Raw genomic sequence first — 21,694 nt, 5'->3', positions numbered from 1 at the left:
TAGCCCATCTCAGGGTCATCTTTCACTAGAATCGTTATAGTGAAAGACTGACAAGAAGCACATTACTATCGACCAACCACGAATCATCTGAGTAGTGAAATCAACGAGGTTGCACATAAGTCTGTGGCATTTTTGCCTTAAGCAGGTAGCGTTTCCAATGGGACTGACCTTATTCTATGGAAACATGGTGTGAAGTGTGTGTTTCTTTAGGGTTTTTAAAGGACGATCTGGGTTTGTGTAAGGTGGGTGCCTACCATATTCCAAACAGCTGTGGCATGTCACACATTTGTTAGACCATCTGGACTGTGGAATATCAGTGCATATAGCATAGCCATCACACATGCTTAAAACATCTGAGCAAGTGTGCCATGGCTGAACATTGACAATATAACAACACAGAGATTCTGGCATGCACTTTCAGCTCTTGGAATTCACTTTCAGCTCTTGGAATTCTGCTTGGAATAATGCCCTCTCCACAGTCAACAACAGAGGATCAGAATTAATGCTAATTGCTCACCCATTGGTAATTACTATTCACTATTAATAATTTCTGATGTCACTACTTGTTCACTTTGTGAGTGCGTGAAGGGGGGGCGGGAGGGGGAGGGCCACATGAGCACTCACGTATGTGTGCATGTGTGTATGCATAATGTTCTGTATCATGTTTCTTGATCTGTCCATCCCCACGTACTGGGTATTAACTTCCTTGCACAGTGCTCTGTCATTGCTTTTGTGCCTAGAAAATGATGGGCTGTTTACCTGTTGAAATATTATCAGTTGTCGAGGATGTAACCCAGCTGCATTCCCTTAAGTTGTTTAAACAATAGCAGGGTTGCTTTAGGACATTAGCCACGCTCTTCTTCTACACCATGAATATTTCACCTATTTATTTCATCCAAGGATCATCATACAATGATATAGAAGTTGTCACAGTAATACAATAAAAATCGATAGCTCAAAATATATGAGGGCGTGCTGAAGTGTAATGCCTCCAAATTTTTTATGTGAAAACTCTTAAAGCTTTTTAAACAAAACAAATATTTGTTTTTCATGTCTACAAATTTACAGCCCTCACCTCTAGAGGGCTCCGAATTGTAGTATGTAACATGGCAACACACAATGTTGGTGCATGAGAAACAGCATGCTTTAATAAAGTTTTGAATTCAGAGAGTTTGTCCTCACATGAAGCATGAGCACGCCAGTCCACACTCAAATGAACACCCAAAATGATTTGATGCCTTGGATTCACTGTCATCGCTCATCCTCTATACAGTCCCTACTTGGTCCCATCTGTTTACAAAACTTAAAGAACACCTTTGAGGACTTACATTGATAGTGATGAAGCAGTGCAAGCAAAGATGAGGCTGTGGCTCCATCAGCAAAGGCTGGCATTTCTACAGTGACAGTATCAACAAAATGGTCTCTCATTGGGAGAAATGTATTCATTGCCAGGGTGACTATGTTGAGAAATAAATTTGTAGACATGAAGAATAAAGATATAAAATATTTATAATGGTTGCTTTATTTAAAAACATGTAAGAGTTTTCACATAAAAAAATTGGGAAGCATTACTTTCAGCACGCCCACATAGGTATACACAGAATACTTAACTATGCTCTTCAACGCCAGGACAAGAGGTGAGCCTTAGCCTTGGTGAAGAAACCATCCTGGCATTTGCTTGAAGTGTTCTAGGAAAACCATGGATAATACACATCATGATGGCCCAACAAAGTGAACTCTATCCTCCCAAATATGATGTCAGTACTTAAAGAGCTGCAAAGACTCATTTGATTGGTCCCTGTTATGAGATGTTCTTGGATTTACTCACAAATATCTTCAGATAACTAATAATATAAAAATATAGTTTTTCTCTTCATGGGCGCACACACACTGACGACATCCACTGACAGCTTCTAGCCCATGAAGATGCTGTTATCCTAATAGCTTCATGGCCACATTTGTGCCTATTTTTTGGGTGAATTTTGTCTCCAGTGCAATAGATTAGAAACAAAAACTATTGAATGCAGTGAAAACTCAAAGACCCAAACACTAAATTATGAATGGCCCATTTATCTGCAAGCACATGACCGCTGAGTTTTGGGTTGCAGAAATCATGCCCATTGGGGGAGGTGGGGTGGAGCAACAACTTTCAGTAAAAGTTCCTTAAATGTGACAGCCCAGCACAGACTGTGCATTTCAAAGGAACCAGTCAGTTAAGTGGGTGAAATGCCTACTTTTGCAGCATGGCAACATCCATCAGCATGCAAGTCAGGAAACTTCCACAATACTTCAAGATGGACTATGATTATTGCAGCATCTGCCATAACCACTACCTTCTTTCCTCCTCCTCCCCCTCCTCCTCCTCCTCCTCCTCCACCACCACCACCACCACCACCACCACCACCACCACCCAGCACTGTGCCACCTGATTATCACAGTCTTGGGGTTATAAAAAATCATTTTCCTGTCATCATTTTACATTGGCAAGTACCTGAAAGATACCGATAGAGTGTGAGATGTGGCACCCCAAAGGAATGGGTCTAAGGGTGGCTTACGAAACTTCTTCACCAGTAACAAGGATGAATAGAGCTCAAAGGATACTTTGTTTTGAAGATGAACATAACCACATATACATAAATTTCAAGTGTATTGTAAAACTGAAGAATAGCTGTGAATTTATATGGTACACCCTTATACAAGTGGGAGAACTGTCCTGTTTTGTTTTTATGGAAAAAAATCTGTGCATTTAATCAGGATCACTATTCTTGCTCTCATACATTGGCATTAACTGTGTAGAAAAACTTCAAGTTTGTAACAGGCTCTCTCATCATTGCCAAATAACAGGAAAGGTAAAAGAGTTGGAGGTTTTTGGAATAGGTACTGTAGACACTATGATACAGCTTTAAGAAGCTCATTTTAAAAGCAAACATCTTTACACAGATTCAAGTGTTGATGTGACCTCATATACCAATGTGTGTAGGTATAGTTGTCTGGGGTTATCCTCTAATCAATGTCTCATTTCCAGAAAAGTGTTGCCTGAAATTTTAGCTGTCTCAAAGCAGCTGATAATGACATCAGTATGATACAGCAAATGCTATTATATTCTACACTAGAGATGGGCAAACTGAAACACGTAACTGTTTCGAAACTAATGAAACAGTACGATGTAATGTTTCGATACACTGTTTCGAAACAGTGAAACAGTTTGTGTTTTGTAATCTAATAAATGTACACATTTTAGCATCTTGAATGTCTACTGTATAAGTATGTCCACATAAACATAAATGAGGTGCGAGAGCGCTAATCATATCGTAGAAAGTATGAAACTATCACTTAGGCGTCTTGGCAGTTTCGTATTTCCTTCAGCAAATGCGCTGCTTTCGTGTCGTGTGACTTTCATACTTTTCAATTGGCTGAGGACAGCCATATCTGAAGACAGAGAACCACCACGAACGGAACTGGGGGTGGGAGCAAACTGCAGAAACAACGGATATGCTACATTTCATTAGTATGGCTAATATACCCATCCTACTAATTTCCATGCACACAAAGGGAATCATTGTGGATAATAGACACAGTGACTATAGACTCACAAATAACACCAAATAATTCGAATAAATAACAAAATATAACAGAAAAAAATTTTTGTGTTTCAAGGTGTTTCGAACCGTTAATATAAAGTTACGATGCTTTCCGTTCACCATTATACTATCAGTGATATGTCAAACAGATTGCTTGCAATTATACCTACATCAAATTTATGTGACTAATAACTGTCACTCTACGCCTTTTTTTATTTAAAATGTTGTAGTCTTACTTGCGTTTCTTAATAGGATTTCTGTACATGAACAGAGAAACGTATGTTATAAAAAAAGTGTAATTTAACTGAATGATTTTCACATATTTATTATTTTGAATGTGAATAGTATGCGTTGTTTTATTGTTTGGTTAGTGTTTATAAAGCAGATGTTACGCCATTTCGGAATAGGACAGTCAGCTAGAAACGAAGCTTTATTTTCGGATATCTTAAGCTTCATGCTATTGCTTGTCAAAAGATTTCGACACTCTTGAAAGTGTTTCATGAAGTGGTATGTTGTGTTTCAGTACCTGTGCCGAGCCCGAATCTCGTCCGACATAGAGCGGAATGAAACATCACTGTTTCGATACAATTAGTCCGTTCCAGGCACAGGTGGACTGAAACAGTCTTATTTTGAAACAACGATACAGTTTCTGTGTCTGGCTCGAGATCCGAGACAGGGGCGGAATGAAACACCACTGTTTCGAAACAGTGAACCATAGCCGTTCCGAAACACTGAAACAGTTCCAGGTATCGATACACTGTATCGAAACATAGAAACAGTGGCCAAGTCTATTCTACACCAACTACTATTCCACATGTACAATTTTGAACATTCCCAGTGAAGCAGAGAAGTTCTAGAAAATAAAATTGATCTACAGAAATATGACTCGGAGCACATAACATGTAACCACAGATGGGGATAGTTCAGGGAATGAAATAGGTGTTTACCTACAATGTCCATGTAATTGCATATATACAGAAGATGTGCGATCAGAGAATTTTGTCATCCATTTCTGAATGCAGCTGTACATTATCCCTGGGACTCTCTCTCTCTCTCTCTCTCTCTCTCTCTCTCTCTCTCTCTCTCTCTCTCTCTCTCTCTCTCCCCCCCTCCCCCTCTCCCCCCCTCTCGGTCAACCCTTCTCTTCCTCCCTCTCCCTCTGCCTCTTTCCCTTTTCATTTTCTTTTTTTCCCACCTCTCTGTAGTAATCTTTGTCATGAATGCAAGACGGCTGGTACAAAATAATAATCAGATCAGCAGTTTACTGAAGCTCCTGTAGTGCTATGATACTCTCCCACTACAGGCTGTTTTCACTTCTTAAGCCCACCATTTTCTAGCTTATGTAAAATAAGTTTGTGATTGTTAGATGGCAAGTGTTGGAAAGGGGGGGGGGGGGGGGGCGTATTATGGCATTATTGGCTTGTGCACGATATGCTACATTCTCATGTGTTGGCAGTTGCATGCGCATCTTCAACAAAACTAAAACAAATAATCACAAATTGTTGATTTGTCATTATTCAGTAATAAGGAAGTTAGTGACAAAGGAAATAGTGGCAGCAGTAATGATTGCAACATTTGTATTGATATTTTGATTACATATTTAAACCATGAAATGTAAAAGCTGTCCAATGGCACATTAACTCTTTGGAGTTAAAACAAGAAAATTTTATAAGAAGTGCACCCAAGCTCTGTCATCACCAATTGTACAAAACATGTATCAGACCATCAGCAGTTTGATGCGTTTTTAACAATAGTACTTATTGTATGTTGCTCAAAGAAGAAAACTTTTTCATTGCAGGCAACAAAATAGAATAGCTAGAATATAGATAAATATGCCAGTAACTGTGCTGCCATCCATCATATTGATTCTTCAACAAAATAGTAATTAACAAAATTTAGTCTTTGATTCTGACTGTGTATAGAAGAGAAAGTTAGTTACATTAACCTTTCAATGTAAAATCAGAGTTATCTTGTTTTTACTATTTTGACAGAAACTCAAAATCCCGAATATACTTGGGCAACTTAAGAACAGACCTCCAAAAAAGTAAGACCCTGAATATGTGCTTGTCAGCACTGTTCACCAGCTAGAGAGCATCTGGTCCTACATTTGTAGTCTGGCTGTCATCATTTGGTTGAGGTGGTTGCCACTAATATTGTCTTTACTGTGTGCAGTTTTGGATACTCGACCACAAAATGTATCCTTTCGGCCTCTCTCCGATATTGTTGTTTGGGCAGTGCTTTCAAAAAAGGATGGCAATCATGATCGTGAGTTTGATATTGCATTCAGCAGGATAGAAAGTGAAGAAAAATGTGATGTTACTTCATTAGAGACTGAATGTGACAAATATTCATCTGTTGAACGATAAGTGCTCGCCAGTGGTATGAAATAAATACATCTACTGTGCTCCACCCAGTTCCTCCAAGATTCATGTTGTAGAAAACCATTGTGAGATATGGTGCTAAACTTCATAGGTACACAGAAACTAAAAAATGACTGCAAGTTTCAGGATATTTTAGTCAAAAGCCCTCTTGCCCCCCCCCCCCCTCTGCCCCTTGCCCCATTACTCCCCCTCTCATATTCCCCCATCCCTTTCCCTCCCCTCTATTCCTGTCCCACCCTCTCCCCTCTACTCCTCCTCCCACACCCTCCCCTCTACTACTACTCCCCCGTCCTACTTTCTCCCCTCTACTCCTCCTCCTCATCCTCCTCGCCCCCCTCCAACTCTCTCCCCTCTACTCCTCCGCCCCCTCCCTCCTGTCTACTTCCCCTCTGTACTTCCTTCCCTCTCCTCTTTCCCCTCTCCCTCCCCTCCTCCTCCCTCTTTCTATCCCACTCCCCTCCCTCTCCCCCTGCACTTGTCCCTCCCCATCCCTCTGTCTCTTGTATCAATATTTATTCTTTTCATGGCCACAGGAGAGTGCATTCTTATGACTGTGTGTGAATATGTGTACTGTTGCTGGAAAAACAATAGCACTCAGAAGCTAATGTGAATGCTGCTTTCTGTTATCTGTTACTGTGTTCAGTGCATTGATCTGCTATAGGTGAGTGATTGCCTTTTCCTTATTTCACATATTGCTCCATGCAGCAGTTTCCATAAAAGTCAGCATGAGATGTTTCGCTTTGCCAGCTTTAATAGCTAAATTATTAACAGTCCATCTATCTGACCTCTGCCAGCAAATTGCCCTTACTCTTGAATAAGGAGCTAATAGTTGAAGTGCTGTGATCTCTTTTTATAAGTTTTTATCATCAATATTTTATCATGATGCTTGGGTTTGTGTACAGATTGCAGACCTGCGTCATCATGTTCGTCTTCTGACAAGCATTTTGTATTCCAATGAAATAAACATATTTTGTACTTTGCAGTCCTTCATATCTACAACTCGACGTCAGAAGGAGTTGGAACTGGAAGTATTAACTGGAGGTGTGAGAGGTTGGGAAGGTGAAAATCTGTCATGTTTGGGAGAAATCCTTCATATGGGATCTGTTGCGATACTGCCTGATCATCGGGATCGCTACTTGGTGTTATTTCCATCAACACTTCTGATGCTTAGTGTTAGTCAGCGAATGAGTGCCTTCATATATGAGGTGAGAAATTTATTATTGCATTATACATTTTAATAGTTTTTAATAGTACTTTTTCTATGGAAGAGAAGATTACTGGTCTAGCTTTCTACATTTCATGGACTGTAAACTGAATAGGCAAAAGATCAGTGTTATTGAATATCTGCTTAACATATTGCTTGCACTACATAGTAGCCTAATATGCAATATAATATTTATGCTACCATTGATCTTTTACAATATATTTCAAATTATGACTGTTTCTCCCATCATTTATGGTCTATTTCATGTCCTATATATTATTAGTTCATTAATAAATGTACTTCATTATGATATGCAAAGTTCTGGCAGAATGTAAATAATTTACGAGTAAATGTAACAATTCACCAAAGAGGAAAAAAAAAACTTCTCTTTCTTTTGGCAAAAAAAAAAAAAAACACCAACGAAAGGCCCCTATCAGAGCACAGAAGAGGAAAATACATTCCTCTTTAAAAGATCTGGCAGAAAATTGGGGAACCAGCTACCTCCATCCTCATTCCACCCATCTCACCAACATTTTTGGCATGTGAACATTTTTTGCACTCTTTTAACACAGAACATTTTAAATTCTTTTACTCATTCTCTGACTGTAGTTAAATCTTCATTCTCAGCATCTTCCTCTCACTGCCACTGTCTAACCGTGTCTCTCTCCCACTGTCTCTTTTTGCTCCCATAGGCACTTTGGAATTTTTAACTCATGGTTATAGGAGATGGATGAAATAGGACAAATTTAGGATGAAATAGGACAAATTTTTTAACAAGGGAGTATAGGGCAGTGGGGGGGATTGACAAGACAAAAGATGACCCCCCCTCCCCCTCTGAACTGGTGGATATGTAAGCCCCTCTCTTTTGCTGCCACTATCCATATGTTTCTTTCTCTTCCATTGTCACTGTCTCCTCTCCCTTATATTGGCTCATTCTGCATTTCTCTCACACTGCCACTGTCTCCTATCTCTTGTTTACTCTGTTTCATATATTTATTGTATATCCCACTGCCACTGTCAGCTGTTTTTCTTAAATTGTCTCCCTTTTATCATACTTTCCCACTGCCACTGTCTCCATCATACTCAGGCAGCTCAAAAATTCTGGAGGATCCATCTTATTTTTCTCCGTCTACCCACATGTTTAAAATTTCGGTCCAAAATCTGCCTTCCCCTATCATACATGTTAAAGGTACCAGTCGGTCCAGACATCCCATGCCTATGTATGGTTTCCACTCATCAATCTTTTTCATGTCAACTATATCTTCTCTCTTTTTTTCTTCCACTGCTATTGTCTTCATCCATCACTCTTTCTCTTTCACTGCCCCCCCCCCCTCTCTCTCTCTCTCTCTCTCTCTCTCTCTCTCTCTCTCTCTCTCTCTCTCTCTCTCTCCCTCCCTCCCTCCCTCTCCCTCCCTCCTTCCTATACCACTCTTTCTCTCTCATTGGCACTCTCCTCTCTCTGCCACCATCACTGTTTCTTTTTCAGCACAAAAAAGTGCTATTATGTTTCATGCCAAATTTTTTGATGGGGAAGGTAAAATGAGGATTGAGACAGCTGGTTTCCCACTTTTCTGTCAGAGTCTGTTAAAGAGGAACATATTCACTTTTGTTGTGCTCTGACAGGACTATTTTTCCGTTTGTTCCCTTCTTTTCCCTGCTATAGCAGGATATGCTTCTCATATAAAACAAATTCTATTGGTTGGTGAAGTTTTGACAGTTTCTTTATGTATTTCAACACATTTATATACACAAAAAACAGAAGTACACATCACATAAGGTTAACACACAATCATTTGCTTTAAATTTTTCCTGGGTACTTTGCTCATCAGTTGCAATTCATCAAAAAAGTGCTAGTTATTATTTATGTCATAAAAGAGTAAGAATGTTGTTAGACAAATGTATAGTGTAAAGTAACACCACAAAGTAGATGCTTCCTCCAGTTGAAAGTGAGCGCAAGGTCACTTTTCCCTACTTTACGTAAAAATGAACAACATTTTTAGGCTGTGGTCGAGTATACCAAAGAATGTGGTGGCTGATTTGCAATCACAGGAAATTTTGTATGACAGAATAATCTTTTGTAAGGTACTTATGCCACAAGATCGCACCATCAAATAATGATCATGTCAAGATAGCCTGTATAGGTGTGAAGTGCCCATTATACAGAGACAGCACGTCATAGTCTTATTGGTGAAAATATGGTGACTAAAAACATAGTTTGGTGTCTTCAGACCCCAGAACCCATTCCATATGTTCACTACAACAGTTAAAGCTAGATTTACACCTCAGACCAGATGCAATATGCATATCCTAGGTTAATAAGTACAGCAAGTCTCAACCCTTAGATCTTGCTAATGGATAATGATGTCCAAGAAATTTCAAGGTTTCTGGAGAACATCATCTCAAGAGCATATGGCAAAAATTTTGATGATTTGACAAGAATAGAAATTATGCAGGGCAAGGCAGGAGGAAAAGTACATGCTCTTGGATTGAGAGTAATAGCAATTCTGAACAAAATACTTATTTCCTGTGCTTAGCAGTTTCCAAGGAAACTGATAAATACAATGGGGAACAGGGCAAAGGCAGGTGGTAGTAAATGAAACACTGTAACGTAATAATTGTGTGCTTTGCTCACAAAGATTGTTCAAGTCCTCCACCAACCGCTTGCATAACTTGCAGACAGCTGTCATTTTGCTGAGCTGTACTCATTCATATTGTCCTTTACTTGAGTAAATTCATGAAAATGTGGTAGCCTAGTGCCTCTTTGTGTGTATTAGTATGTGAGTGCTGGAAAAGGAGGACATGCAACTGACACTCTTGATTTTCAAACAGCTGTGTGTCTGATGCATTAAGAAAACAGCTTGTGTCCATTTGAAGCTTCCTTTTCACTATCACAGATACTATCACCCCTCAAAGCATATATCTTCCCTCCTGGCTCACCCTGTAGAAGTGGTGCTTTTGGTAACCAACAATTGTGGTTTTTCAGGTGTGTTTTGTTAATGGATAATTTTTTTTTGGAAACAGGAAAATGATATATCTAGATGAACGTCTAAAGAATATACGGTTAAAATTTGAACCCTTTGCGATGGTTAGTTATTGACATAATTGTGGGCAACGGTGCAAAAAATGGCTGAAAACCAGTTCTTGCTATTTTCTTAGGAAGCACCCATGAACAAACTGAGATTTTGTAAGCTGCCTAAGGCCCATCCTTGACCACACCTAATGCAAAAGAATCAACCAATTTGTTCCATTTTCCTGGGCTGGAAGAAGTGTGTAGTGTTTAAATTTTGACCCTGTACTGTAGGATAGTTACAGTATGCCCATTTTTCCAATAGGTATATAAAAGGTTGTTAGGCCAAGAGCTCTTGAAAACACTTGATCCCTTATATGTGTAACAATAGGACCTGAGATATGACACACTCAAAAATTGTGTTTTTGCACATGGCTTTCTGGAACATACTGGTAATGTGCACTGTTGTGCACAGGCAGGTAAAACCATTGTATCATCTCTTGAGGGAAGCTGGACCACAACTGTTGTAACTGGTCCTTAATATCCTAGGTACTGGCACTCGGACAGGGCTTGCGTCCAAACTGGTCCACACATATTCTGTTGAGGACAGATCTGGGGATCTTGGTGGTCACAGAAGGACCTCAGCACCACGCAGACAGTTCGTAGAGACACTTGGCATTTGTAGATGAGCATTGTTGTGTTGAAAAGTGACACCACTATAGCATCACATAAGAGGTAACACATGACGGTGCAGGATAGTGTGATGTGCCGTTAGAGTTTCCTCAACCACTACCAGCCATAACCTGAAGTCATACTGGATGGCTCCTCACACAATGGTGCCAGGAGTAACATTGCTGTGCCTCTCAGCAATGTTGGAAAGAAAGAAGCTCTCCTCTGGTTGCTGCCATACTTGTCAATAATGGTCATCCAGGGTAGAGCAAAACCACGATTCATCACTGAACACAATATTACATCGTTCACAGCAGTCCGTACTTTTTGGTCATGGCACCATTCCAAACACAGCAGTTCGTGTTGCGGTGTTAATGGTTGTCTGTGCAACGGACAGTAATTCCCTGGTCCAGCTGCTGCTTGTCTCCAGTCTACAGTGTGCGCTAATGCATTATGTTGTAGAGTGTCCATTATTAGTTCTTGGATGGCAGGAAAAGATGTGAAGGGGATATGATGTGCATGATACATAGTATTAGGGGGTCCTCCTTTGAGGATGGCCAGTCATGGTCAACCAAGTATGTCTGCCCTCAGGTTCCTGTGCAATCCATCATCAGGCCACTGTCACATACAAATGCCACACAGATCTGAATAACTCCACATCGAGGCGTGCTTGCACTGATGAGACATGCAGCTTTTTAGGTAGAACAGTCATTAGTGGGCAGGCAATGGAGAAACTGATGTTGTATAAGGTTGTGTATAGCTTATTCGTGCAAGCAGAGCTCCCCTAGGTGTTTGTGGGATGAGATGTAACCATAGAACTTGAACCATTCGCCTCCCAGTGCAATGGTTGTACTTCTGGTGAGTATCACCTCCCAACCCAACAAGGTGGCTGATGTAGCCAGTCATCCTGAAATGAGTAAATTCCAAATTCTTCATTTTTTTAGTAACAGAACCCATACTGCTAGACAGAATGTTTTTAATAGTTAAAATAAAAGACACTGAGAAAGTTTCAACTTTATACATTCAAAAGGGTTTAGAGTGCGTTGTTGGCACATTAAAATCTACAAAGCACCTGAGGAATGGGAAGCTGTTTGTTGAAACATCTAGTTCCAAACAAACAGCTGCCTTCCAGGCAGGTAAATGCTTTGGGAAATATGCTATCGAAACAGAGCTACACAGTACCAAAGGTGTTCTGTCATGCCAAAATATTGTAGAAATACCCAAAGAAATTAAAGATGAGTGGGCTCAAGAAAATGTGATTGATGTGCAAAATATGATGAAAAGGGCAGATGGTAAACTGCTGAAATTGGGTGCCTTTATTACTTTAGTATCTGCACAGGTGTGACAACACTGCTTCACTACATGATTGATGCAGATACTTCACTGGTCGACAGTGACTCGTTAATGTAGTATCTGCACAGGTGTGATAACACTGCTTCACTACACGATTGATGCAGATACTTCACTGGTCGACAGTGACTCGTTAATGGCCAGGGAACAGAACCCCATAAGAGGGAAACAAACTCATTGTATGAGTCAATCTGCAGGAAATAAGAGTGTTTGAAACCACATAGAGACGCTTACAGGAAGAAGTAAGTGTGGGTCTGGCGCAAACATTTAACGCCTAAGCACTCTGCACAATACACGGCCTGATACACTAGGTGAAGTCCCTGGTGGACAAACTGAGTAAGCACTGATCCACCTGGTCTACTGCCACTCGCAGGTAAACACCTTTGCCAGTGGGTCTGCCCATCTTACGTGTTGCATGCACCCTCCATGGCAGGTTTCTGCATCATCTCGCTGCGCTACCCATAGTAGCTCCTCTGCCTTCTCGTGATGTCTGCTGGCGGGGATACGTGTTTCAACACTGAGTCAGCATCCAGGAGTGGGAGTACATCATCACACGTGTGATCCACCGTGACGCCAACTTATCCTTCCCAAAGTCATCAGATCTTCTTAGAAGGTGGCCGTATCTTTGTGGACTGATGAGAGCCATTTACTAATGTGGTTTAAGCAATTTAAGTGCTGCCCAACAACAGAAAGCCTCAGAGCCTTTCAAGTATCAAGAACCATTGCTCAATGCATAATCAAGGAGAGAAAGAAAAGGTCCTGACAATCACTCCTGGACTCTATCAACCACACCACTTGTTCTGCAAAACCATTGGAAGGCATTAGGATGATTTCTGGCAGTTAGTTACCTTATAGCAGCAGGGTTGTCTCCAGACAGCACACGGAGACTTTGCCCAGACATTGGCATAGCATTTTGCAATGACTACTGCCATTGCCAGCTAGGATCTAGCATTCCACCACCACCATGTGACCACGGAGAAGGGCACTTTGTACTACAGTTACGGTAGTTGTGAGTCGTAGGCTCTTGATACTGCTGCCAGTCATGACCAAACCCAATGCTGCATGCTACAGAACTTGCTAACAGCGTCAAAAGAATTCTTCCTAGAATGTTTTTGTTTGATGTGACAGACAGGACAATTTCCCAACATGTAGAGAGAGACAACTTTGATTCCACTCCTCAAACAAAGAAAGGGCTGAAAGTTTTCCAGTAGTTACAGGAGCATTGCCTTAACAAACTGTGGAGGGAAGACCTTGGAACGAATATGGTATGGATATTAGAGACCAAGCAATTCCTTAGCCACAGTCAGTGTGGATTCTGGAGATGTCAGTCGACTGTCAACAACCTGACCCTGCTACAGATGGCTAACCAGCAGGCTTCTCTACATAGGCAGTATTTTATAAGGATATTTTTTGACACTGAAAGGTATATGACACAACTTGGAAGCACTACATTCCTTGGAAGCACTACATTCTAGGACAGCTCCTCCGATGGGGCCTTTGTGGCCATTTACCTATACTTAGATACATTCATTTGGCCCTTCTTATCAAAACACCATGTACTGTGTGATGGTTTTGAGCAGAGGAATGGTGTTCCCCAAGAAAGTGTTTTAAGTGATACCTGCTTTGCCATAGTCGTAAATATTGTAATGTCTGTGGTAAGGAGTCCTGAGCAGTGCTCATTTGTAGACAGTGTTGCAGTTTTTTGTGCCTCCTCCAACATTACAACAGTGACTCATCAGCTACAGTTTATAGTGAAGAAACTGCAGGCGTCAAAGACAGGTTTTACATTTTGTGTAGGTAAGTGTTCGTGTGCTGATTTTAATCATTCTCCCTAATATTTATTATTTCCCTGGCTTGCATATGAGGGACACCATTCTACTTTTTGAAGACATGGTGAGGTTTCTGGGCCCCCTTTTTTATTCAAAACTGTCACTGTAGCCACACCTAAAGGACCTGAAGGAAGGCAAGGACCCAGAAAACACTTAATATCTTAAAGTACCTTGGGAAGCAGACCAGCAGCCTGCTTCAGTTTTATAGGACTTTTGTGAGGTTGCAGCTAGACTATGTTTGCACAATGTATGGAAGAGCAAGACCTTCTGACCTGAAGATTGTTGATGCTAGCCACCATGTGGGATCAGGCTGGCCACAGGTGCTTACAAGACCAGCTCCATACCCAGTCTCTGTGCTGAGGTCGGAGAACTTGCACTCACCGTCTGGCGGCAACTCTTCATTGTGCACCAAGAAGATAAGACCCTTGCTGCTCCCAATTCACCTGCATATCATACTGTTACTCATTCAGCTATGGAACACTTTTTCTCGAACTGTTCACAAGCAGCAAGGCTGTTTGGGTTTCACGTGAAGCCTGTGCTGGAGTCACTTGGTATGGGGGAGTACAAACCCAAACCCAAAGTTGAAACTGACTCCCACCTTGGTTACTGCAGAGATCCAGAGTAGTTTCAGATTTAAAGCAGTACAGGAGAGGATGCACTCCTGCATCTGTTTTAATACAAATATTCCAACTTTTTAAATGAACACCACAACTGTATAGCTGTGTTCATGAGTGAGTCTAAACAGAGGTCTCCCTTGCTTGCCCTGTTGTTTTCCCTGATTTTGTCCTCAAGATCTGGTTACCTGGTGATTCATGCAGAACTGTACATCGTCTTGAAGGCACGTAAACAGGTATGTGTTTGACTGCTAAATTTCTCATCTGTTCCAACTCCCTGAGTGCCCTTAACTCTTTGCAAAAGCATATCCTCCAGATAAATTTGTCAAGAACTCGCTTCAACACCATAAAGGCTGGAAAAGGAGGTGACTTCCTTGTGGGTACCAGGGCACATCACATGGGTATTAACGGAACTGAAATAGAAGGCATGTTCTGAAAATCAGATTTAGTGAATCATCCCCCTCCACACTATTACCTCACTGCTGAAGTACAGAGTCATGCACAGATGGAAAGAAGAGTGGCTGGCAGTGACAGACCATAAATTGCATCTTGTAAGGTCAGTAGTATGGCCTTGGCATAACTCTTTCCAGCCACACAGATTTGATGAGGTCCTTCTTAATCGTCTTTTTGACATACAGATTCCAGCGTGCCACATTTTAGTAGACCATTTTTCATATTCAGACAGGACACTCAAAGTTCTATGGATGGTTTGACCTATTGCCTCAAGTTTTGAGGAGAAGTTTTTAATGTGTTATCGGAGTGGCTGACTCATCTGTCTTTTCTTGTTTAAGTGATCAGCCAGTCACTTATCTCTGTGCAATTATTTTAGCTTTCCACTTATATTTCTTTGTTTTGATTGACAATTTTACATCATCTGACTAATTTTACACTATCTTAAAGGATGTGAGGTAGTGTGATTGTTTGGATGACTGTGTGCGAGGCTGGTAGAGAGAATGAATGTAATTATGTAAGGCTTACTATTACCTGTTATACAACTTTTTAGGCACTTTAACCACATTCGTTTCAGTACTTTTTATAAGGGCATTGATAACCTCACCATTGAGCATCCATAACACACACACACACACACACACACACACACACACACACACGAGACCATGTCTTCTGGGTGCTTCACTTCTTTTTTGTCAGACAATGTCTTGTGTGCAAATTAGTCTTGTGCATATATCACAAGAAGGTCTGTACCATTTATTAGAACAGAAGGATAACAATGATTTGTACAACCAGGATGCTTGTAATGAAGAAAGAAAGTCATTTTCCATCTTAACAGATCAAATGCTTACACTGTCCTGTCTTGTCCCAATTTTTTCTGATCCATTTAATTTTTTTCCTCTCTGATCTTTTCTCCCCCTTTTGGGACATTTCTCTCTCTCTCGTGGGACATTTCTTAAGCGTGATCATTAAGGGCAATCTCAAGGCTTGCTTTGGTAGTGGTACATGTCTGTACTACTTGTAGTCATAATGAAAATTAAGTGTGCAGTTTCATTGACCCTCAAATTGCCAAGCGGGGTATTCTGACTACCCCAGGTTGATTTTTTTCCCTATAATAATGTTATCTGAAGGGCCACATGCCTGTAGTTTCATGACTTTGTACTAAAATGATTGACGTTGAATTCACACTCACAACTGTCTAATTTTTTTGGCTTTATCATTGTTATTTAAGTCATTTATTGGTGGGATTGTGAGACTACCCCACTTTGTATGAAACGTCTTATTTTCTTAACTGTAGAAAAAGAAGATTTTGGGAAATACACTCCTGGAAATTGAAATAAGAACACCGTGAATTCATTGTCCCAGGAAGGGGAAACTTTATTGACACATTCCTGGGGTCAGATACATCACATGATCACACTGACAGAACCACACGCACATAGACACAGGCAACAGAGCATGCACAATGTCGGCACTAGTACAGTGTATATCCACCTTTCGCAGCAATGCAGGCTGCTATTCTCCCATGGAGACGATCGTAAAGATGCTGGATGTAGTCCTGTGGAACGGCTTGCCATGCCATTTCCACCTGGCGCCTCAGTTGGACCAGCGTTCGTGCTGGACGTGCAGACCGCGTGAGACGACGCTTCATCCAGTCCCAAACATGCTCAATGGGGGACAGATCCGGAGATCTTGCTGGCCAGGGTAGTTGACTTACACCTTCTAGAGCACGTTGGGTGGCACGGGATACATGCGGACGTGCATTGTCCTGTTGGAACAGCAAGTTCCCTTGCCGGTCTAGGAATGGTAGAACGATGGGTTCGATGACGGTTTGGATGTACCGTGCACTATTCAGTGTCCCCTCGACGATCACCAGTGGTGTACGGCCAGTGTAGGAGATGGCTCCCCACATCATGATGCCGGGTGTTGGCCCTGTGTGCCTCGGTCGTATGCAGTCCTGATTGTGGCGCTCACCTGCACGGCACCAAACACGCATACGATCATCATTGGTTCCAAGGCAGAAGCGACTCTCATCGCTGAAGACGACACGTCTCCATTCGTCCCTCCATTCACGCCTGTCACGACACCACTGGAGGCGGGCTGCACGATGTTGGGGTGTGAGCGGAAGGCGGCCTAACGGTGTGCGGGACCGTAGCCCAGCTTCATGGAGACGGTTGCGAATGGTCCTCGCCGATACCCCAGGAGCAACAGTGTCCCTAATTCGCTGGGAAGTGGCGGTGCGGTCCCCTACGGCACTGCGTGGGATCCTACGGTCTTGGCGTGCATCCGTGCGTCGCTGCGGTCCGGTCCCAGGTCGACGGGCACGTGCACCTTCCGCCGACCACTGGCGACAACATCGATGTACTGTGGAGACCTCACGCCCCACGTGTTGAGCAATTCGGCGGTACGTCCACCCGGCCTCCCGCATGCCCACTATACGCCCTCGCTCAAATTCCGTCAACTGCACATACGGTTCATGTCCACGCTGTCGCGGCATGCTACCAGTGTTAAAGACTGCGATGGAGCTCCGTATGCCACGGCAAACTGGCTGACACTGACGGCGGCGGTGCACAAATGCTGCGCAGCTAGCGCCATTCGACGGCCAACGCCGCAGTTCCTGGTGTGTCCGCTGTGCTGTGCGTGTGATCATTGCTTGTACAGCCCTCTCGCAGTGTCCGGAGCAAGTATGGTGGGTGTGACACACCGGTGTCAATGTGTTCTTTTTTCCATTTCCAGGAGTGTATATCTGTCATTCATCTCCTTTGTTGAGTTTTGCCATAGATCCAATGCTTGTTATTGTTGCTGGTTACTATTGTTGAGCCGAATTTGACGTTCACTGTTGAGCTGATATTACACGAGTCAGTATTTCATCTGCAATTAAGGATGTCCAAAGGACTTTCTAGCGAAGAGATCACGGAAATTCTATACAATTCTGATGACTGTGACGATGAAAATGAATGGGACATTGATAATGAACTGAATGAATATATGGAACCTCTTGACAAAGACCATATCATAGCATCAGATGAAGAAGAAGAAGAAGAGGAGGATGAAGAAGAAGAAGAAGAAGAAGAAGAAGACAAAGACACTGGATATTGTTTTGTTTCTAGAAGTGGACTATAATTTTCTAGTGAACCACCAAAAGATGGGCGGCGTCGATGTCGCAGCATTTTGAATCTAACACCTGGCCCAGAGAATGATGGAAAAACAATCAAAACAATAACAGTCATTTTTATTGTTTATCTCACCAGAAATCGTGAGCACCGTTGTAGAAGAAACGAACAGGGAAGCCAAACGAGTAATTTCTTTGTGGAATGCAGCTCATTCTTCGAACAAACCGACATGGAGTGATATAAATGCAACTGAAGTGTACACTGTATTGGCAATTCTAAAAGGAGCTGGTCGAACTCATGGACATTGCTCAAGTGCTTCCAATCTGTGGGGAGGTAGTGTTGCCTTTCGGCAACCATTCTTTTCTGCTGCCATGTCAAGAAACCGATTTTTGTCTATACTGAAATTCTTGCGATTTGACAACAGCCACACAAGAGCACAGAGAACTGAAGAAACCAAGGACAAGGTACAGTACATCAGGGTAGTGTCAGACAAATTTCAATCCAACTTGTGCAAGAACTTCTATGCTTATGAATACGTGACTATTGATGAACGATTAGCAATGTACAGAGGCAACTGCCCTTTTAGGTTTATATCAAGAGCAAGCCTGGCAAGTATGGCATTAAAATTTGAGTTTGTGCTGATGTGAAGACATCTTAGTTATTACGGATCCAAATTTACACAGGAATGGTGGACAATACTCGGGAAGTGAATCAAGGACAGAGAGTTGTTTTGGATCTGATGGAACCATTTCTGAATAACGGTCATGGTGTAACAACTGATAATTTTTTCACCAGTTTTCCATTGGCTGCTGAACTACTAAAACGAAACACGACATTGGTTGGTACCTTGCGTTCCAATAAGAAAGAGATTCCGAAGGAATTCTTGCCAAACAGAAAGAGAGAAGCTCACTTTTCAATGTTTTGTTTCACAAATGATTTGACTCTAGTTTCCTATGTTCCAAAGAAGGGAAAGGCAGTAATACTACTCTCTACTCAACATAATGAGACACAAGTGAGAGGTGAAGAAAGTGAACACAAACCTGAAATCATACTGCACTACAACAAAACCAAAGGTGCTGTAGATAATGGGGACAAAATGACAAGAGCATACAGTTGTGTCAGAGGAATGAGGTGGTGGCCACTAAGAATCTTCATGGAAACGATAGATATTGCAGCACTGAATGCATATATTCTGTGCACTCTAAGATTTCCTGAATGGCAGAATAATAACCGAAGCCGACGTAAACTCTCCGCGACTGAAGTGGCATTTGGACTCAGCAAACTCAACATGGAAGAAAGAGCCAAAAATATCAGCGGTCTTCATAAAGATGTACAAGATGCACTGAAAGCTTGTGGTATTGCAATTCCTACAGCAATGATCCAGACACAGTGTTCCAAGTTACCAACACCACAACGATGTCAAGATTGCAAGAGAAACAAAGCTCGGAAAAGAAGATTCTGTTGTGTAACGTGCAAGAAACCTGTTTGTAAAATACACAGAAAAGAAACAGATACCGTGAAGTGCATGCAGTGCAAAAATGTACTTGACTGAAAAGTTGAAAAAAGTCTTGTGTTATTTTACTGTGACTGTTGAGGTACATAGATTATTAATTTTCTGTTCGTTGAGTACTGAATTTAGTGAAAGATATAAAATTTTTTTTGTACTTTGTATCTGTGATCTGATTAAATACTTCTAATAACCTGAAAAGCTGTTTTTCAATACTAAATAAACCCATTCAATGGAAATAACAAAATGTGAGAGCAAATATTACAATAAAACACAAAACTCTTTTGGGGTAATCCAAATATCCCGCTTGGTAAAATAGAGGTGTGAAAAAGCTTGGTAACGAGAGGGTTAAGCAAATATAATTTTTTTTATATATATATTTATGAGGAAGCCAGTGCCAGATGATGTCTTGGTCTTTAAATATGTCTGCTAGTGTCTATATATGTGTGGATGGATGTGTGTGTGTGTGTGTGTGTGTGTGTGTGTGTGTGTGTGTTTGTGTGTATACCCATCCTTTTTCCCCCTAAGGTAAGTCTTCCGCTCCCGGGATTGGAATGACTCATTACCCTCTCCCTTAAAACCCACATCCTTTCGTCTTTCCCTCTCCTTCCCTCTTTCCTGATGAGGCAACAGTTTGTTGCGAAAGCTTGAATTTTGTGTGTATGTTTGTGTGTCTATCGACCTGCCAGCGCTTTCATTTGGTAAGTTACATCATCTTTGTTTTTAGATATATTTTTCCCACGTGGAATGTTTCCCTCTTATATATATATATATATATATATATATATATATATAAGGAAGCCAGTGCAGAATACTTTGGCTGCTAGAATCACAAGATGATGGTGTGTGTGTGTGTGTGTGTGTGTGTGTCTGTGTGTCTGTGTGTGCAGAATTGAAGGCTTGATAAATTTTGTATGATATAAATTAAAATGAAGGCAATAGTTCATGAGTCATGAAAGTAATGTCTCGTAGTCTGACAGTTTGATTTGTTAATGTGATTATTACTGTTTGGTAAGGAGAAATTTTTATGATGGAAATTAGATTCATACTTAGTCGTTCATCATAGTATATCCTTAATTCAGATATGTTTTCATTCTTTATGCAGGGAAAACTGCCATTGACTGGGATAAATGTTAATAAACTTGATGATACAGATTCATATAAAAATGCTTTTGAAATTTCAGGTAAGTTTTAGCTATTTCAGTTTACTTATTTATAACTACAAGAACACTTTATTGACAAGCAATTTGTATTATCATTTACACCTTTCTTTGTTGTTATTGTTCTTTCTTCTCTTCAGACACATTTTCCCAGAAACTTAGGATTCAACCTACTTTTTATCATTACTGTACCCAATTCACTTTGACATCAAAACTCCTAGTTTATATTTTAAGACACTATACAATATACAAAACACTCTGGTGTAGTTTATCCCTGTGGTTTAAGATGTAGAATAATTTCTCCAACAAAGAAATAGCTCAGAAAGAATTGAAATAGCCATAGTTACTACACCATAACACCATATATTGCTGCCAGGTTGGCAAATGCTCTGTTATAGTTGTGAGATTACTAATGTGTTCATTAAAAGTATGACATTTCTTAAGTGGAGTGATACTTAGTTCTGACATGGTTGGAAATAAATTTGTGTACATGCATACTTTCCAGGTCATTGCCAGATCAGTGCAGTAAGTTTTGAATCTTTGGAGCCCATTGGCAGAGCATTGGTGCAGTGCACCTGTATCACAGTTTATTTCCAGTGACCAAACTTTATGGGGAAGGAAACTGTCATGTATAAAATAGAAGAAAACAGGCTAGCTGATGATCACAAAATTTTGTCAAAAGAAATTGAAGAAAGAAAGATTGTATTTGTATGAAAATACAATGAATAGGGAATGAGTATTTTAAGGAAGTTCTAAATCATTCAACAATGACAAAATGTTGGCCAAATAAGTAATATAGTTGACACTGTACCTTTGTAGCATTTAA

General features: G+C 41.0%; 1 protein-coding gene across 4 annotated transcripts in view; it reads left to right on the top strand.

Moving 5' to 3' along the window:
• The window catches only part of LOC126236885 (rho guanine nucleotide exchange factor 7), a 160,098-nt gene that overhangs the window by 66,493 nt on the left and 71,911 nt on the right, over nt 1-21,694 (top strand). For all 4 annotated transcript variants that reach the window (XM_049946517.1, XM_049946515.1, XM_049946516.1 and 1 more), the window contains 2 exons: nt 6,946-7,167; nt 20,814-20,892. In XM_049946517.1, coding sequence (XP_049802474.1) covers nt 6,946-7,167; nt 20,814-20,892 — 301 coding nt within the window. The remainder of the gene's footprint in view (nt 1-6,945; nt 7,168-20,813; nt 20,893-21,694) is intronic.

Source organism: Schistocerca nitens, chromosome 2 (genome assembly GCF_023898315.1).
Source record: "Schistocerca nitens isolate TAMUIC-IGC-003100 chromosome 2, iqSchNite1.1, whole genome shotgun sequence".
Classification (NCBI taxonomy): Eukaryota; Metazoa; Arthropoda; class Insecta; order Orthoptera; family Acrididae; genus Schistocerca; species Schistocerca nitens.
The sequence above is the reverse complement of the archived record's forward strand: the minus strand, read 5'-3'. Positions and strand labels throughout refer to the sequence as shown.